A 27,743-nucleotide genomic window follows, 5' to 3' on the forward strand; every position below is an offset into this window, starting at 1 on the left:
TTTGTTAAGCCATTGTCTGTATCCACCTGGCTCAGACAAGTGATGCTGCCGAGCCCTGGGAGAGGCAGAGGTGCTCACCCAGCAGCCAGGAAGAGGGACAAGGACAGAAATGCCAGTGTTGGACACATTCCTGTAAGGAGGAGCCCCAGCACTCCTTACTGTCACTGTGCTGTGCCAGTATCAGTGTTTTCAGTATCCTCCTTTTAATGAAAAGAATCTGCAACTGTCCCCGGATAAAAGCATCAATCCACAAAAGTTTATTTTAAGGAAGTATCTAAAATAATTGTTATTTAAAACTGCATTTGGCAACAGATCAGGCCTTGTAACAAGGTTTCTTTAAAGTGGAAACTTACCACTAGCTGAACACTTAAATAGGAGGTTGGTTTGGACATGTTTAAATACACATTTAAAATATTTTTTTTATAAAACATACCAACTTATATATAAAAACCTGTTGTCAATTGTACAAAACCTTCACAGTACAGGCCTTGCAGCAGCTGTTTGTGAGTGGTGGCATTTCAGACAAGGCTCACCCAGTGAGGTAGCAGAACTCTGTTCAGAGGTGGCACCTGAGGGCCCCTGTCCAAGCTGTGGATGTGCTTTGGGCTTTGCTTTTCAAGTGAAGCCACTTTTCAAGTAATATTTGTACCTTAAACCTTTACAAAAGAACACTTTTGTACCAGGCTGGGGTGGAACCAGCTGTCCCAGAGGTTCAGCCATGGGGCTGAACAGGAAAGTTCCTGAAAGACCAGGGATGGCAACAATTTCTGCAGCAGTAACTCCATGTCCAGGAGAGCTCCCAGCAGCTCTCACCCAGACTCTGCTGCACAACACACAAACCTAAAGCAGGACTGACACCAGCCCCAGGAATGCTGTCACTGGGAAAGGACAGAGTGGTCTGTGAAGCCACAGCTGCCCCATGGTCCCACAGCTTTCCAGCCTCATGTCTCTGGGAGGTTGGAACTGGCCTGAAGCCACATCTCACCTCTGGCCTTCATCGAGAGATCCCTTGGGAGCTGGAATGCAGCACTGCCGATCCCAGTGTGCTTCCTGGGCTGCTGGGGACCTGCAAAAACCCCCCAAACCACTGTGAGGAGAGCTCAGCCTTTCCAAAGACATCAGCTACTGCCAGAGCAGGGGTAGGGTGTGATCACCACCTTCAGAAACCCCTGCCCAGCCTTGGAGAGAGGCAGCACGGGGCTGTAACAGCTCCTAGCAAGAGAAGAACCATTAAAACCCCCTAAATCAGAATTCTGCTCTGCAGCAGAGCATTACCTGAGCTTTTGTTACATTCAGAGCACTGTGAAGAGATTCCAGGCTGGGGCTGCTGGGCAGGAAGAGGGAATCTGAAGCAGGGCTGCTGACCAGGTCATCCAGCACCTGGAGCTGGCACTGGAGGCTGTGCAGGCTCCCGGCCGTCTGCCGCTTGCCCTGCAGCAGCACGTCCGCCTGCTTGGCCAGGCAGCGCCGCAGCTGCGCCTGCAACACACGGGGAGGGTCACAGCAGGCATTGGCAACGCTCTGTAAAGTCAGCCCTAAGGGCTGGAAGGTTGAGTCTCACCACAAGCAGGGGGCAGTGGGTTTGGGAGTTATTTTTAAATAAGCTCTGTTTTGATGGCTGTGTTGTAACTGAGCCTGGACTAAGGTGATCGTGGGTGGTGCTGAACTCCTCTGTCATGGTGCTGATAGACCATGGGATTATATACATGAGAGAATCTTGCTGGAATACTGCAACATCCAATTAACTGCCAAATGAAATTACTCCTCTTGCTACAGCCAGGCTTCTACTGCTCCCACCCAAAGCTCCTCTCTCTGGTCATTATGGCCCGAGCTGGAGGAGGATCCCCACTCCCCCAGGTTGTTTAGATCATGTTTTGAAGGGATGTGAGGGGCACAGATGTGGCACCTTGAGCCGGTCCTCATGCTGCTGCAGCTTCTCCCGGAGCGCCTCTCCTCGCCACTGCTCATCCTTTGGGGAAAAAAAAAGCACATTCAGCCAGAGACCAAGACAGAACCAGGAGCAGCTACTTGTCCAAAGCATTTTACCAGTAAGAAGACTCTGGAAACATTGAGCTTTTCTTCCAAGGAGAGGAGCTGTCTGTCAGCAGCAGCAAAGGAAGCAGTCTCTGAGCTATCACACTCATACTGCAGACTCCTATTTCCTTCAGATGATGCCTCCAAAGCTTCCAGCAGGTCTGGAGAAGATGAGTGTGAAGATTCAAACCCTGTCCTGATTTCATTTTCAACCTCCAGGTTAAGCAAGGTTGCTGCACTCTCCATTTCCCTTTGTCTCTCTTCCAGGTCTTGAGTTTGAGTTTTAACCTGCAGCACAGAACAGTTGGGTTACAAATACCAGTCCTGAGGGCTTTTCCTGTGTAACTGAACAAAGCTGTTCTGGACATGGAGCACTGCAGTCAGAAATCCCACAGCCTCTGACCTGCTGCAGCCCTGGTTCCAATGTTAACTCTGCCAGGAAAGCCCCTCAGAGGGGAACAGGCAACTGCAGTTACCAGGAGTTTTTAACCCAAACCTGCCACACTCTGAGCTTGCAGGGCTTTCCCAAATGCTTTCCAATTGCCAACAGCATTCTTCTCTGTTTATAAAGGGCTTCAAAACAATTTATAAAGGGTATATTGAAGGACTAGAAGGAGTCAGACAAGGTGAATCACTTTTTAATTTGAAGTGAGTGTCTAAAGAAGAAAAAGCTGGCCCATGCTGGCACTGGCAAGTTGTTAAATACCTGCTGAGTAGCTCTGAACATTGCTAACATTCAGTGATTTGCATAAATTACAACTCTGGGTGTATTTTCAATTGTGATACCGCAGCAGGAAGATTCAAAAGCAATACAAAATGAGCTTGTCTGAAGCCACAAACCCTCAGCCCCCCTGGATCTGGTACCCAGCTGTACCTGGCTCTGGGGGTGGCTGCATTCCCCCCTGGGTGGGGGCTGGCCCAGGTCCCCTCCGAGGTGCTCGGCTCGCGGGCAGTGGCTGTGGCAGTGGCTGTGGCAGTGGCACTGCTGCTCAGCCCTGGTGCTCTGCAGGCTGCCCCCTCCATGCCTCTGCTCCTGGGGAAGTGCAGGGAGATGCCTTTTACTGGCAGCATCCACCACAGCACATGAGCTAAGACAACCCACGATTCCTTCAAGGCACAAACAGCAGTAACTTGGGTGTTGTGCAGCACTGGGAATGCCAGAGGTTGGTTGCCTCAAGTCTGCTCAGGAAGTTGTTGCATTACTTTGTTCCTCCAATGACAAAAATGGATGTTCCATCATTCTGTTGTTTAAAATAACCCAAATCCCCAAACTTTCTCCACTCAGTGAGGACTTACTTGCAGTTTGCTTTCAAGCTCCATCCTTTGCATTTTCTCTGTTTCTCTCAAACTCAGGATTTGTTTTTCTGCTTCTCTCCTCTCTGACACTATCTGACCTTGAAGTTGCTTTAGCTCAGACTTGGAGAGCTCAAGTTCTTTCTGAAGACACTGTATTTCTCTGTCTTTTTGTTGTAACTGTAATTCTTTTTCTGAGAGCTGATGTTCTGTAATGAACATTTAAAAAAAAAAATCCCAATTAGCAAAAGCTTATCTTGGCCCACTTCATACACAGCAGATATTTTCCAAACACCAAGAACCCAAGCAAGATGAACAAAAATATTTGTTGTTATCCTCAGCCCCCAGAGCTGGTGGCAGTTAATCTGTGCAATGACTCTTACTGCTTTTTCTGATGGTTTCTTCAAGAGCTGCACACCGGGACTCCTCCTTTTCCAGCTTCCCAAGGTTCTCTTCTGCCAGCCTGACTTTAGCTATTGCCTGCTCCAGTTTCTTGTGTTGATCTGCTAGTTCCTTTTCCAACAGGATTTTCTGATCCTTCACTTTAGCTGCACATTCTTCCAGTTTTTTCCCTTCACGCTCTGAGTTTTGCTTGAGGCGATGAAGAACCTGCCAGAAACAGCCCCCCCTCTGAGCCTGAACCAGCAGCAACTCAGGGAGAACAAAAACTATCATTAAGAGACATTAGAGAAGTAAAACCAGCATAAATTGGAAAGAACTGCAGTCTAACAGTCCCTGCTGACAAAAAATGTTTGTCAATTTTTCCTACCTCTCTCATTTTCAGAACAGCTCCCTCAGTTTTCTTTTGGGTAACACTTTGCTGAAACTCCTCACCCAACCCGAGCTAATTTGGACAAACCAGTCTGTGCTTTTGTGATTATTTGTAAACTCACACCTCAAACGTTTTTGGCCTGAATTATTTTTAATGTCAGGAGGAAGTGAGGCAAGTCAGGGGGCTCGTTACCACTTCCTGTTGGGCGAGTTCTGTTTCCTTGTCTTCAATCTTTTTCTGGAGCTGCTGCAGTTGGTTCTCCCTCTTCTTGTGCCTCTCCTGGAATTCCTTACGCTTCCTTAAATACTCTCGGATCTCTTCCTTCAGGGCTGCCTGCTCTCTGAGCAGCTCCTCCTGCTGCCTGGAGTTGTTTTCCAAATCCTGCAATGGAAAACAAAAGCACCGTGGCAGGAGGAGCTGGGAAGAGGAACCAGCCTCAAAGGTTTGGGTTTGAGAGAACAGAGCTGGTCACTGGCACCCTCAGGGCTCCTTCCACTCAAACCCAGAATTAAGTGAATTAACACAGAAGGAGCCACCAGATAAAAAGCCAGAAGGTGCTGCTTGGTTGGTTGTTTTTAAATTATCTTCTTCCTAAGAAACAATAAACCCACTCCACACTCAGCAAGAAGAAGGCAATAAAGCAATCCCTGCTCTCAGCTCTGCAGGGCTCTGAGTGGAGCTGTGCCCACATGAACAGGTCAGGAGCAACAACAGATTCCCAGAGTGACCATAAGGATGTGTTTCACTAACACCAACCTGTTCCACAAGGTGAAGCTGCTGCCTCGAGTCATTCAGTTCTCCTTTCAGTATTTCCAGTTCTTCATTTTTCCCTAGGAAAGCATTTGGTGATAAGACATTTTCCATCAGCAGTTTGAAATAGCAATACACAGAAGTTCTCTTTTCATGAGCAAAGAGTGAATAACACAAACACAATTGATGAAATTTCCATCTTTTCAACATGTTAAATTCTTTCTGTCTATGGACATCTGGGCATGCTGAATATTTAATATCATACAGTTCAGTTAAAGTGTGTCTTTTAACAGAATTTCTCCTAAAATGTATCACCACTTAAAACCAAGAATTGATCTTTTCTTTACCTTGAAGGTCCTCCTGGACAGCAACAATCTCTGAATTCAGTGATTTCTTCTGCTTGTTCAGCAGCTCCACCTCCTGCTGCAGGTTCTTAACATCCAATCCCACCTTTTCCATGTTGGACAGTGCAGTTCTGCTGCTGTCTTCAGCTGCAGTTAGGTCTCTGTAAAATGTGAATCATATTCTTGGTTAGTTGGAAATCTTTGGTTAGGCCTTAAAAATTTCAGGAAAACCCTCTGAGCCCAAGGGGATGGCACAAGCAGTCAGAGCAAGAAAAATGTCCTGTTCCAAGATGCAACATTTTACTTTCTGTAACATTTCTCATAGCATTGCCAGGATAAATGCTGATTCATCAACTCCATTGCTGAATGTTTTTTAAATCTGCTGTAGAGAGGCTTAAAGCAAAAGCTTCACAGAATATAAGAAAATGCCTGTTCTGTATCACTGGGCAACTCAGAGCTGTGTATTTTTAATTACAGCAAACAGATATCCAAACACTTCCCCATCCCTTCTGATCTCTGCAGGAAAACAGAAATTCCCTCACTTTTTGGTTTGTGACAACTTCTTCTCCAAACTCCTGGAGTCCTCTTCCAGCTTCTCCTTCTCTCTGCTCAGAGCCTCGATGTTGTTTTGCAGAGTTCTCATCTGAGAGCCCAGGTGCTCGTTCTCCTCACGGTCCTTCCTGAGGAGCTGCTCCTGCCAATCCAATTCCTCTTGCTGACACTGAAATAATCTCTGAATATTCTCCAGTTTTAACTTCTCCTAGGAAAAACAAGCATGGTGAGCACCACATTTATATGGTCCAGAAGCAGAACAAGTATTGCCATCCTTATCTGCAGCCAGAGTGATTTGAGTGAATTTCATGGAGGAAGGTGACAATAGAATGGTTCCAAGTACCTTGGGGACCTTTTTAATGCTAGAGATCACCCAGCTGAGTTAAACTCCCTTCCAGACTCATCATTTGAAGTGAGGGCACAGGATCCAGATGAAAAGACTCTGGAAGCTCCTAAAAACCATCATCCATCAGTCTGCAGCCACAGAAGCACTTCTGTGCTCCCTCTCTCTCACATACACAAAAAAATCCCATTATTTTAAAGGGCCTAAGCAGACTTAAGACTTTTCTGTGATAAACTGAAATCAGATTAGAAACTGATTGATTTAAAAGCATCAGGACTCTGTTACCCAAGGCTTAAGAGAACCACAGATCTCCCAGTTTCTGCATCATCCACAGAAGCACCTCTTACCTCTAGAACAGCCACCTGGGTCTTTTCCAGCTCATTGACCTTCTGCTCATGTTGTAGTTTCAAACCTTCCAGTTCATTCTTCTCAAGCTCCAACATTTCCAGCACATGTTTCAGTTCTAGTGAGGTGAAATAAAGAGCAATTATTGGATTAGGATGAGGAGAACTAAAGAGCTCTGTGTGTTCCTTCCCAATCTGCACAAAACCCACTAAAGCCCAGGACATACCCATCTTATGCTTGCTGATTTGCCCAAGTATTCCTTGAAGATTTTCCTCCTCCTTTCTAATATCCTTCTTTAGGACCAAAAGCTGTGCTCTTTTCTCATTCATCTGGACATCCAGTTCATTCCTCTCAATACTAAGCTCTCCCAGAAGTACTTTTATTTCCTGTGAGAATGTATCAGTGTTACAAGGATACAAAGATTGCATTTTTTGCAATTTTAAATTAATTTCTCCTTTAAATTGAAGATCTAAATGTTTATAATATTATTTAGCAGTCTGTCATCAGTATCCTGGTTTAACAAACAAAGAATACAGAATATTTAAGGTCTTGTTTGCTGACAATTTAGAGTAGTAATTCTGCAAAGATTTTGATCTCCAAATCTTACCACAACATTGTCATTCAAGTGAATAATGGGCCTTAAAACAAAACCAGACAAGAAGCCCTCACAAAAGAAAATAAACCACAAAATATAATTAGTCCTGATACTCAGTTTTGATTTCAGCAGGGAAGTACAGAATCCTCTCTGTGAAAATGGGGTTGGGGACAGACCAGGGCAGCTGTGTTGTGTTTTACACACACTGATCACACTGATTTCCTCCAGCAGCTGCTCCTCAGCAAGAGGAAGTCATTCACAGACTTATATATTTAATGTAATTCAGCTCTCAAGGGACCAATTTTGTTAGAATTACTGGAACTGGGGAGCTCTTCATTGTGCAGATGGACCAAGGTTTTAGTCACATAAAACCATAAAACTCCATGTTCTATTTCTCAGTGGGTTTGGGGAGGGCACAAAAAGCAAAACTGTATTGTGGAAACCTCCTGGAATGTTTGTAGTACTTCAAGTCTTTTGCTGTAATGGTTTGAAAACTCATTTGGGAAACTTACCCTTATTTGGCGAAGTTTTTCATGTGCTTCAGTCTCTCCATCCCGAAGAGCCTCTTTGAGGTCACCTTTCCTTTGGGAAATGCAGTCCTGAATGCCACGGAGCTCTTCTGTTCTTTGAGTCACCTGCTGCTCCAGGAACAAGAGCTCTTGCTGCTGAGAAGAAATCTACAGTGAAGAAGTTTAACAGAAGAATCAGTGCAAGCTTTTGTTTTTGTAGCTAAACATGAAAAAAAACCCCACATGAAAAAGTGCATCAGAGAGCCCAGGATTGTGATTATGAGACAAAGGTCAAGTCCAACAAAATGGAGAGCCCAGGGTTGGTAGGCAAGCCTCACCTGATCTTTCAATGTTTCCAATTCAGTTTTCTTGCCCTGAACAAGATTTTCTGCTTCTCTGATGATTTGGAGATGCTGGCCCTCGTTACCTTCTGCAAGTTGAATATCTCCTTGGAGCTTCTGAAGACTGAGAGTGAGGATAGAAACAGGAGTCAGAAGAAGTGAGAATATCTTAGGCAGTGACTCACTGGAGTAGGACATGTTTAACTTAATACAGTTTATGGTAAATTAAAAGTACCTTTCAGTGAGCATTTCTATCTTCTGGTTTAATGACTGCAACTCAGAGTCTCTTGCAGCCACCATTTTGTTAATTTTCTTCAAAATACCTTCTTGTTCCCTCTTAAGCTGTTCCAAACCCCTCGTATCTGTCTGTAATAACCTAGAAGAGTATTTATGCCTTTTCATATTAACATTTTAACAGCTCTCCCTCTCCAAAAGCAGTGTCTTGATACTGGAAAGAACCCAGTCTTTGTCCTCACCCAGTGTGACACAAACCCACAAGAGCACCCAGGGTACCTGAGCTGCTGAGATGCTTTCACTATTTTGGTGGCTGTTTCCTGAGCCCTCTGCTCCAGCTCCTCTGCCTCCATTTCAGTGCAGGACAAACGGTGTTTGGCACGATTGTACTTCTGCAGAGTCTCTTTAGTCTACAGCAAAAATTGAAGATTGAGACAATACATTCCACCTTATGCTGCATTTGATGTTTAAAGGCGAGCTCCTGGCTTGAATATTCCACCTCAGCCTTCTCCCTCTTTCTACCATGAACAACTTTTTCTCCCCTATTTTCCAGAGCAGAAGACCTTCCTCCTCTTCAACAAGGACTAAACCAAGCTCTTACAGCAGTTTATTGCCCATCTTACTTTCATACAAAAGCATTTTTAGAGGCTCCAGGTTACCCATGTGAAAATAAACTGTCTAGACAGACAAAACAACACTCAAATCCTTCTGCCCTCAGGGTTTTGCCTTCACTCACCTTGCCCCGGGTGCTCTCCAGTTCCACCTGAGCCTCTGTGAGGAGCCTGTCGGCCTCTCTGAGCTCGGCCCGGCGTTTCAGGAGAGTCTTCTCTGCACATTCAATCTCCTCTGCAACATCTTCCTGCTGCTGAAGGGACTTCTCCAGCTGCAGCTCTGCAAGGAGGCTGTCAGTGTAGCCGTCAATAAAGTCCCTAAAAGGTCAGGATGAAAAACATGGAATTAAAATACAAAGATGCCAAAGATCTGGGGGCCTCTTAAGGTTCTAAAATTGTAAATGAGTCAAAAAGCTGACTTTTTCTGTGAAAAGGTTTAGGTATTTTCAGATACTTCCTTTCAGTGCATTCCATGCACTGCTCCCACCTGCGTGTGCTCTGTTTCTGAGCTGCTTGGCGCAACTCTGCCACTTCACATTCCAGCTCTTTTCTTTCCTGCTCAAGTTCTTCAACATTTCCATGCAATCTTTCCACCTCCTTTTTGTATTTATGCTCAGCTGCCTCTGAGCATTTCTCTTTGTATTTCTGAGACTTTAAATAGTACACAGTGTCTTCCAGCCTTGAGACTTCACTCTCCTGCACACAGGGAAGAGAACAACACAATCAGGATCTATTTTCCAGCTGAGACCTCCTGACACCCAGGAGCAGCTCCAGATGGCAAGGACTGTAACCACATCCAGATCCTTCCTAGCAGAGAGCTTTTCCTAACCCATTTGTCAGTCAGTTCCCAAGGGTTCCAGCTGCAGCTGCAGCTCTGGTCCTTACCAGATCCTGATGTTCAGGCACGTTGCAGTGGAGCACTCCAAAGGGAATGAGTGGCACTGTGAAGTTTGGAGGCAGAGGGCCACAAACCACCTGGGATCCCAGGGGAGGTGGGCCATGGATGATGGATCCAGGAGCAAGTGGAGCTCCAGTGGCTGCTGCAGGAGGAGGGCCATAAACCCCCATGCCCTGAGGTGCAGGGGCCCCATCTGGAAGGGTTGTGTAAATAACTGTGCCTGGGGGTGGGACAAAGGGAGAAGCTTCAGGGACAGGAGATCCTGCATTTCCTTCACCATCTTCTTTTGCTCTTCTGTCTTTAAAAGAGACAAAACCAAACATGTTATTTTTAATAATTTTTTCAGTAGTGATAATCTTCAAATGCACATTTAAAATTCTATGTAATTTACAAAAATGTAACAAATTTTGCTTAAACAAAGTTATTCAACAGTAATAAACATTTATATTCACTCATGCCCATCAAAAAAACCTCTCTGTGAACTCTAAGCAAGCCCATCTTTAGTCTGCTCCTAAACATTCTGAGACTGACACTGACTTACCTTTACCAGAATTTGCTCTGCACAACCTGTTTCTGACAGGTGAATAAACCAAACATCCTTGGCTGGGCAACTCCTCCTGCCCACAGGGCCTGTCCTGAGCATCCCCTCTCCTGGCTGAGGATGTGCCAGAGCACCCCAAACACACTCCAGAGTCTTTGGTGCTGTGGGAAGCAGGAGTTGAAGCCTAAAGAAAAAATACAGCACATGTTAATCCAGAAATGACAAATCATGGCAAATAAAGGAGTTGTTGTGGACATTCTAATGATTTTTCAGAACAGGCTACACATACTGTGCTGTCTCTCAGTTTTAAGCAAGAGGCTGCTTTAAAAGCACTAAATATATTTTAACAATATTGCTTTTAAATTCAGACAGATATTCTTTTGAAAGGAATGTTTGTCTGTAAGATCCCCTTTTAACACTTAACTAAATGGATTTTCAGTACTGCCCACTGAACAGTTCTCTCCCCATGTTATGTACCCTGGACTCCTATCAGCAATGTGAAGGCCATTACCAGGGAACATTTGTGTGTGTTTTATTTCAGTATTTCTCCTATATGCCAGACAATACTTGTTCTTAAATTTCCCCAAAACCTACTAAATTTATAATACACCTTCCCCCATGAAAGGGCTTTCCACAAGGAAAACAATCCATAAGAGGATTTCTATTCCTGACCTGTGATGATGGCATGTAGTACCAGTATCCCCCTCTTTTCAGGGGCTCTGCTGTACTGCTGCTGTGCTCATTCTGGGAAAGCACATTTCTGAGAGCTGCAATTTCACCCTGTAAGGTCTCAATTTCATCTTTGTTACCTGGAAATTAAGCAGAGTTTTAGAGTCATCTAAGGCAAACGTTAAATAGATGCTGCATTCAACTTTTCCCTCAGTGTTATCCAGTTAAACTTGAACAATATTTTAAAAAAATAATTGCTGAGGGAAACAAACTAAATGTTATCTATAATGACAGACATACACAGGAGGTTTGGTGGTTTAAGATTGTGGAAATAGAAGTTCAGATCCAGGTAACTGCTGCTCATTTTCCTTACACAGAGCTCTGACAATGTCCTAGAGCAGTTTTAATTGAATGCTCAGCACAATCAGTATTTTCTAAACAGGTGTAGAAAGTGCAAACAAATGAACATTGACACACATCCTGTATAAACCTGTATACAAGGTTTTCTCAACACTATTCTCCAGATTCTCAGTTCAAACAGTGAGAAATGGGGAATAATAATCTTCTGTATCCCTGTCTATCTGCAAGAAGTGGAGTGAAAAGAGAAATTACCTGTCCCAGTATTATCCAACAACCATTTTAAACGGTCAATCTCTGCTTTCTGCTGTTCCACAGCTTCACTTAATTTATTAATTTCAAACTTCTGAGCATTTGATGCAACAGTTTTCTCACCAGCTTTCTCAATTTCCTCCAGAACCTATTTGAAATAGAAGCTTAAATCACAAAAAGCTCCCACTCAATGCCACAAAACTATTCTTGCCATCCCCTCATGTAAGAGATGTTTGAGTGAACAGGTGGTGGTTTTCCTTAACACTCAGCTGCTCCAGGCAGTGAGGTTTTCAGTTTGTTCTTGGGCAGGTGTAAGGGAAGGGAAGAACACTGTGATTTGGGAAAACTTGAGGGGAAAAGGGCAGGGCAAGAAAATCTAAACATGACATTTCCAGAAACTCACTGGTATTTTATCATATAACAGAGCAAATAACCTACTTGCTGTTCCTTCTCCTTCAGGAGTTGTTGCAGCAATTCTATTTCTGCTTCTGCTCTGGCAAGAGCCCGAGAAGCACGAGCTGCCTCAGCACAGAGCTCCTGGGCTTCCTCACGCTCCTGAAATTGAGATTTTCATTTGAGCTGAAGTTTGCAGGAACATTTCTCAGGCTTGAGATGGGCCATTGTGAAAAGCTAACCATTTAGAAGCATCAGCACCTGACTGTTCTGGAACTCTAGATAGATGTAAAATACTGTTTCTCCTTTAACTTTACAGTATTGCTACAGAGAAGGTGTTGTTATGTAGCCAAAAGTGCTTCTGGTCTTGAAAAAGTTTCCAGCCCTTTCTTTTGTGTTTGTGTCTTACAGAAACAATGCATTATCTATTGTTTGCCTTTCAGTTAATAAGAGATTAATGAACTTCCCCCTTCCTTCCCCTCCCACAGCATGAACCTGTCTATCCCCAAATTTCCTCACTCATCTACTGCATCTCAAACTCTGTCCAAAATAAGAGCTCCTATGCAGCTCAGAACAATTTAGAAGAAAGCTCTGAAGCTCATTTGAAGGACACCAGCACTGCTCCCACTGCAATGGCATTAACAAGCAATTAATTCATTCCCCATGCTCATTTACCTCAACTCTCTCCTGATTAATCCTGAGCACAGTCCCCTCCAGAGCCTTGAGCTGTTTTGCAGCGAGGGAGAGCTCGGTGGCTGCCAGCTTGTCTGAGGTGATCACTGCTCTCTGCAGCTCCTTCAGCTCCTTATCCAGGCTCAGCACTTGCATCTGTGTCCTGGCATCTTCAACTTTTTTCTGAAAGCAGGAAAATAGACTTTTACAATACACTTTCTTCCATCCTCCCCCCAACCCCATTTTGTACTGTTTGGAAAAAATATCTAAAGTGAGGACAAGCAGTAAAATTTAAGGAAGAAAAAGATGTTATATATAACATTTGTATTCCTACGTGTGTTGTTTTATCTTAGAAAGCAAAAATTCACAAGTTTTTGTTTCTTCTTTCCCAAGCAAACAAACAGTGCACAGACCTTCCCTCACCCATTCTTACCCTTTTCTCTAAATTCTTCAGCTGAGAAAGAATAGCCTCTTTTTCTTCATCTGCTTCCTGGAGCTGCTGATCAGCCAGGCCCTGAATCTCTTCCATGCTCTTTATTTTTACATGTAAACTTTGAATTTCATTCTCTAACTGATGGACCTTGTTCTTATTTTGCCTGTTTTCAGCTTTAACCTGTAAGTAAAATACATTAAAATAAGTAGCCAGAAATGTTTTTCCAATCAAAAGCCGGTTTTAATTATTTAATTAAATTTCTGGGAAATCCAGTTACCAGCACACTTTGCATCAAAACAGAAAGGAAAGGTAACTACTGTGCCACTGGAACTGTATTATTTTAAGAGTGCCTCAGTTATTTTATTAGAGATATGCATAAAGATCTTTCAAGAAGGTTCAGAACTGTATTTTTCTGTGGTCATTGAAGTCTTTGTTGCCTCTGAGACAGATAATTGACAAAATTCCAACTCTCCAAATAATCAGGTAAAAATCAGGAAGACTATTAATGAAAAATCAAATCAGACTCCACTGTTACACAAAGGACAGAGCACAGCAAAGCTTCAAGTGAAACTTGGTCCTTCAGCTGTAGGTTACATTTTTTAGACTAAGCTGCAATGGTCTTACTCCTGCTTTTGTTGTTTGATACGTGCCTGTCTGTATTTCTCCTGTATTTTTTCCATTTTTTCCTGCTGGGATACCATTTCTTCCTGCAGCTGTCTCTGTCCATCCCATGCTTTCTCTTTTTCCTTCTGTGCATCAGCAAGGATGTCATTGAATTCTTTCTGCAGACTTGCAAGGTTTTTCCCTAAAATATCAGCTGAATTTAGACACCTGAAAGAGAAACAATCCAGGTTCCAAGACAGCAAACAGTGATTTTAAGTTGTGATACCGGATACTGAAATCATGAATGACATATAGTGCAAGTTTGAGACATGCTGTCATTCATTCAGGTTAGGTTGGAAAAGCCCTCTGAGTTCATCAAATCCAACCATTCCCCCAGGACTGCCAAGGCCACCACTAACCCATCTCCCCAAGATCTAAATATTTTTTAAATCCCTGCAGTGCTGGTGACTCCACCACTGTCTTGGGCAGCCTGTTCCAATGCCTGGCAAGACTTTCAGTGATGAAAAGTTCCCAAATATCCAACCTGAACCTTCCCTGACACAATGTGGGGGCCAATTCCTTTTGTCCTGCCCCTTCCACATGCTCAAATCTCACACTGTACTTTTATTTTACTCACTTCATCTCTCCAGTTCCTGTCTGAAGCTTTTGCCTGAGTTCATTTATACAAGCCATGACATCCTCAGGATGAATTAAGTTACCAACTGCATGGTTTAGCTGATTCTGGAGATCTTTAAGCTGTTGTTTTAGGGAATTATTGTCACCCTAAAAATAGACCAAAAAAAATCCACGTAAATCTAAGCAAACAAATCCACAAGTGATAGAAGCTAGATTTTTTTAATACAACAAATACTTAACCTGCAATTGCTTGAACTGTAAAAGCAGCTTGTAATTTTGTTGTTCCTTCTCTTCTGCCAGTTGTGCTTTGGTCTGAGCATTCTCTAACAGTTGTCTTTCCTTTTCAAGTTCATCCTGCAGGGCTGACAGTTCCATCTACAAAACCACAAAACCTCCAGATTAATATCCCCACTCCCAACCCCAACCTGTCACCCAAACACATGACAGATACATTTCTTAAAACAGTAACAATATGACAGCACCTAAAAAAGATCCAACAAAACAACCCCAAGAAAACCATCTGGACCTTGCTTCAAAGCAAAGTTCTAAACCCCAGCAAGCTGATTTAACATTGGAGATGAGGAGTCCTGGGGTAGCCAACACCTCTGGCAGCACTAAAGCTCTGTTCTTACCTGGCTAAGTTGTTTCAGTCTTTCAAATTCTTCTTTTTGCTGCTTGGCTTCAGTATCTCTCTCTCTTAACTGAGCTTCCAGCTCAGCATTGTAGGTGCTGACCTTCCCCTGAGCACCTTGAAGGGACTCATTTATGTCTCTCTGCTCCTGGAGTGAACTCTCCAGCATTGCAATTTCCTGGAATTTAATACCTATTTTAGAAGGATGTACATGGGAGAGACAGAATTTAAGAGTACATTGCCTCCCTTCCCTTTAACTCAGGAACTCCATTAAAACTCAAAGGTGAATGGCACTTTTACTTGCAAGGTCAGGTCAGTGGTGCCACTGACTGTACAAAATCCACACTCAGGTTTAGAAAGGTGGAACTGGAAGTGAAACAGAATTGTCCCAGGAGTTCAAGTCTACACATCAGGATGCCCAGGCAGCTCAGTGCCATTGGCTGACAGGACAGATCCCAGCTGCTGACACACACCCCTGGCCAACATCAGAGGTTTCCCTGATGCCATTCCCCACAGTGTCACAGGCAAATCCACTTGCAGTGATGTCTGCAAGGTGAAACCTGCATTTCTGAGCCATCTCCCACAAATCCACAGATTTACTGGATGTCTCTTGCAACTGCTTTTAAAGGCCAGATTCTATGCTTGAGGGCTGTGTGCACATTTCATCATATTGCTATATCAGAAATCATTTTGTCCAAGGAATTGTGCTTCCTTAGTCCCAGTCTGACCACCAGCTTATTTTTTCAAGTTTATTCTTAGATATCTGAACTTGGGAAAAGAGGTATTAAGCCTTACTTTTCTCATATTTTCTGCATCCATGGCAACTACTTCCAGGTTGTTTTTTTCCTCCTCCAGACCTGTCAATCTTCCCAGCAAAGATTCTTTTTCCTTCTGCAACTTCTTACACTCCTCATTGGCCTGTTTTGCCTGATGCTTCACACTTTGCAGGTATTCCTGTAAGCCAGTGATAATACTTTCCAGATCCCTTTTGAGTGCTTCATTTGTTGCTATTTGACCTGAAGGAATACCAAATTAATTCCAGGTAGTTAAGAAGCCACATTTATTTACCAAACAAACCAAACTGCCTTCCTTCATCATTTCAAATGTTTGCCATTGGAGTAAGTAAAAACAAGTACCTAGAACTCAACCAGAAAATGTTTTTAAGGTTAGGATTCTCAATATTACTGTGCTAACCTGGCCACTGGAACAGATAAAAGAAATTTCAGTTCTTTATGCATTCCTTTCCCAACCAGGTACAAGTGAGGTAAACACACACAGTTTCCTTTTACATCAGTTAAGACAGTTTTTTAACACTTTTGTGCCCATTCTGTATTTCATTTGAGCAAAGATAAACGAAACAATCCTCAATATATTTGTCATGTTACCCTAAGCACAAGAAATACTTTAAGACAAAAATTAAAATTTACCATCAGTGAGCTGCTGCTCCAAATCCTTGATTTCCTCAGTTTCCTTTGCAATCCTGGAGAGCATCTCATCCAGGCGAGTCTCCAGCTGCTGGCAGTGTTTGCTCATTATATCAAGGTGCTGTTCTTTACTTGCTTTTTGAGCTTTCATGTGAGCCTGTCAAGTAACAGAAAGGTAAAACAGGGCATCAACACAGATTTCAAAAATCAGATTGGGATTTTGTCTCAATTCTGCAGTGTCTCATTATCAGCAAGAAAAGCCACAAGCTCAGCACACACTGTGGTGCTTTGGGATTTGTTACTTGTTGCTATTTTCCCTCAGCCCTGCCCCACAAAGGACCCCAGATAAGCAGCAATCTGTGACTACCAGCATTGTCTGCAGGCTCCCCCCTGCCCAGGCTGAATAATGCCTGCATTTAGAAATTAGTACTCATGGCTACTATCTTTCTTCCTGCCTTTACATTTTGTTCTACCACTTCCTCTCTCAGTCAAGAACAAACATGATTTCTCCCAGAACCTTTAATCCTGTCATCCTGCATTGCCCTCACAGCAGATGATGCTTTAGAACATGTCATGTCAGCACTTGAAGGAAGATACTCTGAGCAAACAGCAAGTCGGGCCAACTTTACAGTTACTAAGTAAATATTCCTAAGTAAATCTTATTTTATTAAAATGTTTCTAGGAGATACACCACACAGCTCACACAGACTTTGGCAAGGACTTCATGCGTTTAGTATGAATTAACTGATTGTTTCAGCTGTTTACAAAAGCTTGGTTATCAACAGAATAAAGTGTTATTTCTTACCAGTGTGAAATTGCTCAGAAACAAGCCAAACGCCAGAAATTTGGGAAAATACAGAATTATACTGTCATGATTAACTGCATGTTTTTATTACTACTCAAAAAAATAAATCGAGCTAGCAGTAGAAAATTTAAATATGAGTTTTCAGAAAAAAAAGGAGCACTTACAAAGTTGCTTCCACAGCAAAAGTAAATGGGTAAAACCAAAGCTTTTTGTATTTCTACTGGATTAAACCGGAAGTTAACTTAAACATCCATATCAGCACAGTTCAACTTGTCACCTTGCTAAACACAAACTGCCCTGCAGGTTTCGAAAGGGAGATTTCAACAAGTAAAACCCGAACCGCTGCCACTGAGCCATCTTGCTGCAGCTGCTGAATGGCACCAAAAATGCAGTTTTAAAAAGAAACAAAAAACCGCAAGACCCCGACCACTTACAGCTTTGCCTTTGTCTTTTCTTCCCGAGACAGCACTTGCAGAACGCCCCACCCCTGAGCGGGAATTCATTTGAATAAAGCACCGGGAGCTTCAGCACGGGCAGGGATTGAGCGGAGTCTCCGTGGGGTCCGGGCCGGGGGCGGGAGCTGCCGCCCTGGCTCCGCTGCCGGTCCCGTTCCCGTTCCCAGCCCCGTTCCCGTTCCCGTTCCCGGCCGTTGGCCCGCAGGGCGCTTCCTGTGTTGTGATTCGAAGCGAGGGGCGGCCGCGGGAAGGGCCGGGCCCGCTCCTGCCCCGGGCCCGCTCCTGCCCCGGGCCCGGCCATTCCCCCGGGAGCCTTCCCGGAACGCCCACGGCCCTTCTGCCACCCAGCCGAGGAAATTAAGTTTAAAAATACAAAAGGAGCTTTTAAAACAAGTGTCTCTGCTGAAAACGGAGCAAAGCATAAAAATACTTTCACTTCTCACTTAAGAACATCCAGCGGGCCTGGAAAACTTCCATTTAGAGATACAAGCTTTTAAAGAACAGGATTAAAGATAAGCTAAAATGAAACTGAATTAATTTCAATAAGTGTTTGCTGTCCCTGAACACTGTTAATAACTCAGAAAAAGTCCTGCATCCCTGATGATCACAAAGTTAGGTGGAAGCTCGAGCTCTCCCTGGTACCCCAGCCCTGGGGGATGTGACCTGTGAGGCCTCGCTGATTGTCTCGGGACTGACAGGACTGGGGGTGACAGCAGAGAAAGACCATCAGTCCCCACCAAACAGGCTGGATACGCACTGCCAGACACAGATGTTTAAAAACCTTTAAGGCCAGACTGCACAAAAAGATGCTTGAAGGATTTCTTACACAGAAATTGTCTGCAAGGCTCTGCCCAGCGTGTTTGGATTTAATTTTAGTGGATAAGATTGAGTTCTTAACGTGCTCTACAGGAGCTGTTGTAAAAATGAGTTGTTCAAGTGTTTTACCTAAGCTGGTTGGTGTGCTGAGATTTTTTAACTGTAAAGATTTTTTAACTTTCAAATTATAAGTTAATGACTTTGATAAACAGCAAAATAATATATAACTTGTGAAACAGGCACAAGTGAATGGTCACCTGTTAAAGCAGCCTTTAGTCCTCTGCACAGTATACAAAAACTCCAGATTCTGGTTTTACTTACATGCCTTGGATCCTCAGGATTTACAGAACCAAGAGAATTCTGCAAATTTTCAAGCTCTTTCTGATTTTTCCCTATTTCTCTTTTCTGTTTCTCTATTTGTTTTTCCAGTTCTAAGGTTTCCTTGCGTAGCTCCTGCAGGATTTTTAACTTTCCACTCAGTTGCTGTTCAATTGCTTCCTTGCTGGCCTGGGAGATCTGGAGACAGCATCAGGAGGTTGAGTGGTTGGAAATAGATCAGATCAAAAATATATTTTACATTTAAATAAAGAAGATCCTGTTCACTGATTTTCAGACAAGTTTCAAAATTAAAAATAGCAATAATTGATGACAGTTGAAGAAGTGGAAGATGCTGTTTTAGTTTATTGCTGACAAATTAATTCTTGCTGCCAATTCTGTAGCTACATTGCTTAGCTGCACAACTCAACCTACACAGCAGGTTCTTCCAGGTTTCTGGGGAAAGTCAGCAATAAATCAGAAGCAGCACCTGGAACAGATGCCATTAACTGCACTACAGCTCTAACAGCTGATTTATGAACAATAAATCAATCTGGAAGATTTTCCTGATGCTTGACACATGGATGTATGTCTGTACAGTGGCCTCTTTATAAGAATGAGGAGAAAAAGTTGTATTTTCTTACATCAACACTACTTCAAACACCTTCCCTTGCTCTTTGTGGAAAAACTCACTTTTTTCTGAGCCAGAGCATCCTCCAGTTGTTGCAGCTCCTCTGTTACTTTCAGCACTTGTTGCTCTGCATCTCCAATTTCACTTCGCAGTTCTTCTAATCTTCTTTGTGCTGCAGACAAAAGAAACCCAACACAAAACCCACAATCCCACAAAATGCATTATAATATTGTGTATAACACTGATACACAGCAGTGTATGAACACATTAATCAGCACAGCATTACACAGGGATAATCACAGCTAATACATTCTGGTTTCTCAGAAAGTAGGTCCAAAATTTGTTTAACAAGTATTACACAGTTAAATTCATGCATCAAATATGAAACATCCCTAGAACCCTGTTTTCAATAACATGTAACGCTCTAATCCTAAGTAATGTTCTCATCCTGAGTTATCTTAAAATAACAGCAGTAAGAAATTGTAGCAGTTTTAACACAAAAAAGGCATCAAGTCCAGTGTTTAACAATCACAGCACTTCCAGCCTTTGACACACTGTTTCTATTCTTATGTCAAGCATGTAACCACTGGACCAAACCACACTGATCTACAAGTTTTTATCTTTATTGGACAAAAAACAAGGTTTTACCTGAATTAATCTTTTCTTCCTTATCCTGCAGTATTTTATCTAGACTTTGGAGATGTGATTCCAGCTGGGGTTTCCTACAGGAGTCATCTTCCTCCTGTTGCATTTTTCCAAGCTGCAGCTGCTGAGCTTTGTCAGCAATGTATCCTTCCCTTATAAACATATTTCTTTTGTACCTGGCCTTGCCAATGTAGGGACTTTCACCAGGTACATTATCAAGCTCAACCTCCTGAAATGTAAGAAGCAGAGTCTTTATCTCAGAACTATGGCTGCAGTCAACTCCTAACACACATTTAGTTTTCTTATCCAGCATAAAAAGAAAAAACAACTTGAAATTACAATAATTTTACTTATTATAGAATTAGAATTTTGCTTATTATAAAATTAGATTTTTACAGGTTATACTTAATGATTTTGGCCTTAAACATTGTTATTTTACAATGGAACTAAAACCAAACAAACCCAGCTGGGGTGTGACCAGTTTGTTGCAGATGTCTGGAGGAACTTTTTCTTAGTATATTGAATTTACTTAGATTATATTTAGTCCATTTCATTCTTGCACTTAAGTTTACTCAGACATAACTTAATTAGAGTCACTGATTACTGATCTTTACTTTTCTTATGGATTGCATTCTGGCATCTCCACATTTTTGTTTGCAGGTATGACAGAGGTTGTGCCTTTAATAAAACAGCATCTATTAGATTATAGAAAAACTAATAAGGTTTTTATTTTCCAAGTTGAAAATTCAAGGGAAACAGCAATAAAAAGAGCCATGATTTTAAAATTATTACCTCTGAGGGAAAATAATTTAAGGGCTCAAATTTTGCATCAATCTTGTAAAAGGCCAGCTCCTGCTCCAGCTCATATTGCTTCTGGCAAGCCCGGGTCAGCTCCACTGTCTTCTGCTTCAGCTGAGAAACCACAAAACCCAGTGAGTGTCATTCACTGGGATTCACTCATCACTGTCACACTCAGTGCAGCTCCACAGACAGCAGGGCACAGCCCTTCATGTGGGAACAAAGCTCACAGCACAGTTTTGGATCAGGAATATCACAAAGGGTAATTTTACAATGGTGACTAAGAGGAGACAAAAGCCCCACAATTAATAGAATACAAATGATCACATGAAAGGCCTTTTAAGTTTACATACATCAAAGTGACAAGTTTATTTTTAAACCTAATTTAGGATAAAATAATAATTTGGGTACAATCTTTTAGCAAAATCTAGGCCAAAATAACAAATATATTTACTGCTACTAGTGAGCACGAAGACTATTAATACTCATGGTCTGTAAAAAACCCAAAATATCTCAACTGTCAAGAGTACAAAGTCTGTGTATTTTATTTTAGCTAACCATGTGCTAGATTGGTTTTGAGGTTATTTTTAAGTAAAGGTCCATCATGTGATCTCTTTTTAAATCAACTTTTCACACTGAATACCTGAGGGAGAACATGCAGCACAATTCCAATAGAGAGTGGAAAGCAGGACTAATGGAGAAAGAGAAATAGAACAGGAAAGGCTTAAAGAAAGATTTCAAAACCTGATAAATGTCATGCAAAAATTAACTCTGTTTCAGAGAAAAGAGGAAAAAAATATCATGAAAATTGTACTCCAAACCACAGTGAATAAAAAATGTCACTGGGACACTCCATAAAAATGTTGCTACTTCAGGGAACGTGCAAATACACCCTAGAAATTAAACCAACCATGCAACCCAGGGGCACAGTGGGGCTACCTTTAGTGAGGAACAAAGGCTCTGCAGGAAGGGGACTGTGACAAACCCAGACACCAGCTGAAGGGAGACAGAAGTGAGCCAAGTTTGTCATCCAAAGGAGAAGAGTGGGTTCAGGTTGCAAAGTATTTGCTGCTAAATCTCATTATACTGCAAACTCCATTTTAGAAGCAGTCTGCTGGTTAGTGTGTGTGTGTGTTCAGAGAAACAGCTACAGAAGTACCAGGTATGGGAGTCTGAAGGATAAACTTTTAGAGGACAAGTCTAAGAGGATAAAATCCAAATATTAAGCTCAACCATCAGGTCATTCACAGCCCAGCACTCTCAAGGCAGTAGGACTTTGCTTGAGTTTTATGGCTACCCATGAAAGAGACTCAAACATAAGACTTTAGGATGATGTGAATAAAATACAATTACAGTGGTGGGCATTACCCAAAATAATAACCAAGGGCTGTTACTGACATACAGCTTGTGTGCACATCTTGTTTTTGTAAAAGTACCGATTTTCTTCCATCTTGCAGCAACACTTTAGAGTCTGACCAGTGCAGCATATTCAGAACATCAGCAATTTAGCAGCTTAACCTTTCATCAGTTGACAAAATTTTCAACAGAAATCCATAAATAATTACTAGAAACAAAGAAGTTACTATAAATCACAAGATGATACTGAGTGCTGCTTCCATATACTTACTTTTTTCCACAGAAAGAATATTGAAGGTCAATAATCACTCCCTAAAGAGAGCTGGAAGTCTCTCAGTTTTAAAATTAAATCTTCAGTCATTTGAGCTCTCACATTGACAACTTTGTGTCCAAAGATTTCCTTAGTGCCAGGGATTATCTTACCAGCTCATTTTTGGTGCCCAGGTCCCTCTGCAGCTCTTCAAAGCTTTGTCTCTGTTGTACAGCCTTTTCCTTTAGTGACCTGTTGACCTCATCTTGATGCTGAAGTTGCTCAAGCACTTTGGACTGGTTAAGTTTCACATTCTCCATCTCCTTTTTTGTGTTTTCCAACTCTCTTTCTAATTTTTCTACTTCTTCTGAAAAACAAAATCAGACAAACATTCCAATAGAAAAAATCTTTTCCTTCTAAACTTAAATTTTGTGTCATTCACTTTAGATTTAACAGATTATTACCCAAATTAAATCTCTCCAGAGCTTCCTGCCTGTCATGGTTTGTCACAGGCTGTCCATCCAAGTTTTCCAGTGCCCTCAGGTGGAATATGGTGTACAAGCAGTAGTGAGGCAGACTTGCAACTGGATTTTCAGCAAGGAACAGAGAGGTCAGATCTTGCAGAGGCTTTAATTTAGCTATATCATGGAGCTAAATCAAACAGAAACAAAACAATGATTAGACATCCTTCTGAGAAGGTTTAAGCCCCCAGGAGTAAATTTCTGATTATGCAGAATGTTCTGTGTTAGGTCTGTATCAAAGGATTTATTTTAACCTTTATGCTAAAGAATAAGCTCTAAAAACCTACCAAAATACACAGTATTAAGCCTAAAGTAGCTTCTTAAAATCAAATTATTTCCTCTATTATAAAATGCCATTGCAAAGACTGTAAATGCAATCAAGCTTTATCTTGGAAATTTCAAGATACCAAGGCTTGTGGATGTATAACCTCCCAAAAACTTACACTTTCCCAAACCTAATATTTGTTTGCATCTTCAGTACCTGCACAGCAGGAGTTTCTCTGATAAATAACTTTATTAGGCTCCCAGCTGCTGCATTTTGCAGCAGACTTTGTGGAAAGACACTCAGCAATTACCCAGAGGAAGTCAATCAGTGTAAATACCCCGGGTCACTTCATGAAAAGGCTGAACAATGCCTGTTTCTAACCACAATCACTTACTGATGACACTTTATTCTGTTTCAAATTCAGGCTTTGAAGGGATCTCAGCTTCTTCCCTACCCACAAAGGAATGTGCTCAATCTCATTCCCTGCCAGGTTCAGCTTCTGCAGGTTCTGCAAATGTTCTATGCCTTCAATTTTGCTGAAAATGAGAAGAAAAACGGAATTTATCATGAACCACAGCAAATTTAACGTGAAACTGAGGAATTATGGATAAACTACAACAAAATCTGTCACAATTAATTAACCAAGAGATCAGCAAAACCATTATTTACTGCCATGGACAATTCAAGTGAAATTACACTATCTTACTTAAAAGTACTACATTAGGACCAAAAATCACAGCAGAATTTTCTGTCATTGTTGCAAACTCATGACTTTTGCATGTCTTCATTTCAACATTAACACTATTTTAATGTGTGGTAACTCCATTTTCATGGGGAAAATTTGCTCCTTCTCTCCCAAGAATGTAATGGGATGAAGATGAATCAAAATAAAGTCTTTTGTGGGGCTTTATCCTCCCATAAAAAAGGAAGGATCAACTGTAAACTGACAGCATGAAGAGCTCCATTTTTAGTGTTTCATGAAAACTGTTGAGGAAAACATGCTAGTTTGTAGTTTACTTGAGCATTTTTTATAGGTATGTGTGAACATTAAGTAAACCACGAGTATTACAACAAAGTAAAGAAGGATGTGCTCCTGTGACTGTGCTATTTTTTTGGTATATATGAGCTGTATGTAACCAAAATGTGAAAACAGAGCAGGAGCTAAAAGCTAATTCATCCTTTTCAATTCCTGTTGAGAGAGGAAGCTGTATGAACACAATGTGTAGAAACTCTGGGTTTTACTCACTTCCCATTGTAAATGTCTTTACTGAAATGGCAGCTTCTCTGCTGCAAAGGCAGTTTCATAATGGTAAAAATCATAATTCACTGACAGAAAAATTAAAAGCAATTAAGAGTTTTGCTACTGCATGAACCATTACCCTTCAATGCTTTAAACAAGACACCAGACTCTCAAGAGTTCAAAAGCAATCTAGGGAATTTATGGCCTGCCTGATCAAGCCCATTCAGCTTCCTTTCCTAAAAGAAAAGCTCATTATATTACCTGTAAAAACAAACAGTTAAAGTTTAATTAATTTTTAATGCACTTAATTGGGTTATTGCCCACTCTTCATTGTGGTATCTGGAAACTTGCACTTCTGGCTCATTTTCCAAGGAAAACAAATCAAATCACTGCCCTGGTACACTGACAGCACTTCCCAGAACTATTTATACTTTTAATACCTCAGAGCTTGTGCTTTCTGAAAAGACCTCAAAGCCTCTTAGTCTTGACATACAATTGGGAAACTCACCTCAAGTGTTCACTCCTGTGAGAAAACTCACTTAAACAGGAAAGGAAAATCAGTTTTATCAACCCTGAGCTCTCCAAATCCTGTGGTTTATTTGTGGTTTATTCCTCTTACCTGATTCTGTTGCGGGACAAGTTGAGTTCACGCAGCTTCAGCAGTTTATCCAACTTCTCAATCTTCTCTATTTGGTTGTTACTAAGGTTTAGCACCTCCAGTTTAGAGCACTTTTCCAAATTTTCTATGTACTAAAGAACAGAAAATCTCTTAGCATAGGATTTGAGTTTTTTTAAAGAGAAAATCAGCTTTCTATTAATTAAAAATACCAAGTATTCTAACATTTTGTTAATCACAGTTCATTCTGGTATTCTAAAACCCCAATTTAGGTACAGTCTTCTATAGTGTTGGAAAGCTGGATTTTAAATTTACAGTGGGCCAGTATTCATCTACATAAAAAGGAACATGTTATTAAAAACAAACAAACAAAAACAAACAAACAAAAAACCCAAAAAAACCCCAAACCAGCCAAAACCAGCTCAATCCAAAACCTAAAAAATTACAGGAACTGATCTGTTTTAAGCATCATTCTAATGAATCAATTATTTTTCTTTTATTCAAGTCTCCACTGGACTTTTTTTTAACAGAAGCTGGTTGCAGAACTGGGCTAAAAGAATTACACTGTACTGTTTTCATCCACTTAAATATAAGCCTGTATTAAACAATAAATTGTAATTATTTTAAACTTAGTTTAATTTCCAGTTATTTCCAATAACTTACCTTAAATTTCTTGTCCCCATCCTTTGGGGAAGAAAGATTAAGTGAGCTTATGCAGGCCAGATTTTGCTGTTTTGACAGACCCTTTATAAGGGGTTCAGTTATGTACTTAACCCCCGGGCTAACACCATTTTCAACTGCAATTAAACAGAAAGCATTGATGATTTTTTATATTTGTTGTTTTCTTTACACTTAATCATGGAAAAACATTGAAAATGATCCCCCCAGAAACATTTACAGGAAGAAGTAAAAGTCTCATTATTTTCCCCAGTTTTCATTACTCTCATTTCCTCATTTGTGTTCAAAAACAAAAAAAAAAGATTAAAGCAATTTTTTCAGGCTTCTTTCCAACAGATCATACATCTTTAATCACACAATTCACAAAATACTGGCTTTTAAAGCTTGTGGTATGTACTTGAATACCAGCATAATTTACTATACAATACCTTTCTGGAATTTAAAAGCAGCTCCAACATTTTCTGCTGGAATACCCAGTCGTTGGGACCTCTGCTCCATGCTTTTGGGAGCAGCTGGAGGTGTCTGCTGGCCAAGATGTGGAGATGTGGCACTTGAACTGACAGGTGACATTAGCTGAGCTATGTGGGACGCTGATGACTGTGGATTTCTACCTGAAGCATTCCTTACAAGGCCTTTCTTCATTGCCAGAAATGCCGAGTATCACATGGCAATACCTGGAAGAACTGAGACAATTGTCAGTCTGTGTAAAAAGCTACATCTTAAAAGGTTTGTATGACAACAAAGGTGATACAGAATCTGCCAAAAACCACATCTCCAATGGGTGCTAGCTTCCAGTTTTCCTGGCATTGGGAAGAATTTTACCTTTATACTCCCACCCCTCTACAGCACAGCCCCAGGGACTGACTGAGCAGCTTTGTGCTTGCAGCTCATCTTCCTCCTGTCCTGCAGTCTGTAGTTTACACAAAATTTGCCAGGTCTGGAGATGCTCTCAGCTCAGGCTAATAGAGCTGGCAGGGACACAAAGAGAGGACTGGATCCCAACTGTTCCCAAAGCTTGAAATCAGCCCCTTTGCAGGGGGCTGAAACAAATGAAAAGCAGAAAAAGGTAACTTAGGAAAAAAAAAAAAAAATTAATATCAGTATAGCATTGGCATTCCCACAGTTTTCCTTTCTGCAAACAAATTATCCTGTGACTGCCTGGGAAATTCCAGAGAATGTTAACAGCAACTTCTCTCAGTGATGAACATATTTCCCCAGGGATAAGTGTAGGAAAAACCATGTATTCCGTGTGACAAAGCCCTTGTAGCAGCCATCTCCAAAGGACAGAGATATATTAACACCTCCACCCACTGAACAAGGAGCACATTTCAAAACATTCTTTAAGATAGAAAAGCCGTCTCTTGGAGCTTTGTGAGTGATGACGTGCCTTGAGAATATGTTCCTCATTGAGATAGATTTTTTTTTCCCTCCGAAATTGGAAAGGAAATAAGGACAAAGGAAGAGGGGGCAAGAATAAGGGCCACTGTTTTCTACCCAGTAGTTGGAAACGCAATTCATACAAGATCAGGACAGAGAGACTGGAAGGCGCAGGAGAGAGAGAAAGATGCTGGCGCGCTAACGAAGAGCCACATTGGGGCGTTCCTTCATGTCTCAAGAAGCGCAGTTCTTGGTTTTAACGCTGCTTCCTGAGGAAGGTTGTGGTTTCGCGGAGACACTCCCGAGGGGCTGACGGGGATCGGGGCCCCCGTGCGCTCCCAGACTCCCCCATCCCCTCCCGGTTACCGCCGCAGGGCGATCCCCCTCAGGCCTCCGCTTTGATTACCTGCGTTGACATGGTAACGCCGCCTCACCGCTCGTCGCCGCGGCACGGGAGGGCAGGGCGGCCTCGGAGCTCTTCCGAAGGATGGCACGGGTTCGCAACGCACCTTCCCGCCGCCTCGTTCCCCTCACCGAACGATCGCCGCCCACACCGCCGAGCCCCGGGAGCTGCGGCTCCTTTAAGGGCGCTCCCTGAGGGGCCGCCCCGCCGCCATTTTGTCCGGTCGGAGGCCGCGGCGGGTGAGGCTGAGGGGCGGGGCTTGCGTAAGACCACGCCCCCTCCAGCCTTTCCCGCCGCTGAGGCCCCGCCCCCGCTTCGCCATTTCCCGCCGCGTCCCCTG

General features: G+C 42.2%; 1 protein-coding gene across 7 annotated transcripts; it reads right to left on the minus strand.

The window, feature by feature from the left end:
- Window positions 1–234: 234 nt before the first annotated feature.
- On the minus strand, window positions 235–27,638 carry CNTRL (centriolin). Of its 7 annotated transcripts, none has more exons than XM_015645162.3 (44): window positions 27,407–27,637; window positions 26,052–26,297; window positions 25,609–25,742; window positions 24,949–25,079; window positions 23,484–23,625; window positions 22,768–22,954; window positions 22,477–22,670; window positions 21,637–21,693; window positions 20,692–20,811; window positions 19,903–20,128; window positions 19,317–19,426; window positions 18,630–18,824; window positions 16,236–16,389; window positions 15,604–15,824; window positions 14,810–14,986; window positions 14,418–14,552; window positions 14,179–14,324; window positions 13,589–13,769; window positions 12,939–13,118; window positions 12,509–12,688; window positions 11,879–11,995; window positions 11,444–11,588; window positions 10,835–10,971; window positions 10,163–10,346; window positions 9,609–9,919; window positions 9,211–9,419; window positions 8,849–9,041; window positions 8,392–8,522; window positions 8,114–8,254; window positions 7,876–8,002; window positions 7,541–7,705; window positions 6,660–6,819; window positions 6,436–6,551; window positions 5,736–5,953; window positions 5,197–5,354; window positions 4,856–4,929; window positions 4,292–4,480; window positions 3,711–3,936; window positions 3,331–3,536; window positions 2,909–3,067; window positions 2,047–2,322; window positions 1,907–1,969; window positions 1,276–1,479; window positions 235–1,066 (listed from the first exon to the last, which is right to left on the minus strand). In XM_015645162.3, the coding sequence occupies exons 2-44, from the start codon at window positions 26,263–26,265 to the stop codon at window positions 995–997; spliced, it is 7,065 nt and encodes a 2,354-aa protein (XP_015500648.1). In that variant the 5' UTR covers window positions 26,266–26,297; window positions 27,407–27,637; the 3' UTR covers window positions 235–994. The 7 variants fall into 7 exon arrangements, with proteins under 7 accessions (XP_015500648.1, XP_015500649.1, XP_015500647.1 ...); XM_015645163.3 differs by lacking the exon at window positions 21,637–21,693 and adding an exon at window positions 21,341–21,388 and having other exon boundaries at window positions 26,052–26,306; XM_015645161.3 differs by having other exon boundaries at window positions 26,052–26,306.
- Window positions 27,639–27,743: the final 105 nt, after the last annotated feature.

This window comes from Parus major, chromosome 17 (genome assembly GCF_001522545.3).
Source record: "Parus major isolate Abel chromosome 17, Parus_major1.1, whole genome shotgun sequence".
NCBI classification, from domain to species: domain Eukaryota; kingdom Metazoa; phylum Chordata; class Aves; order Passeriformes; family Paridae; genus Parus; species Parus major.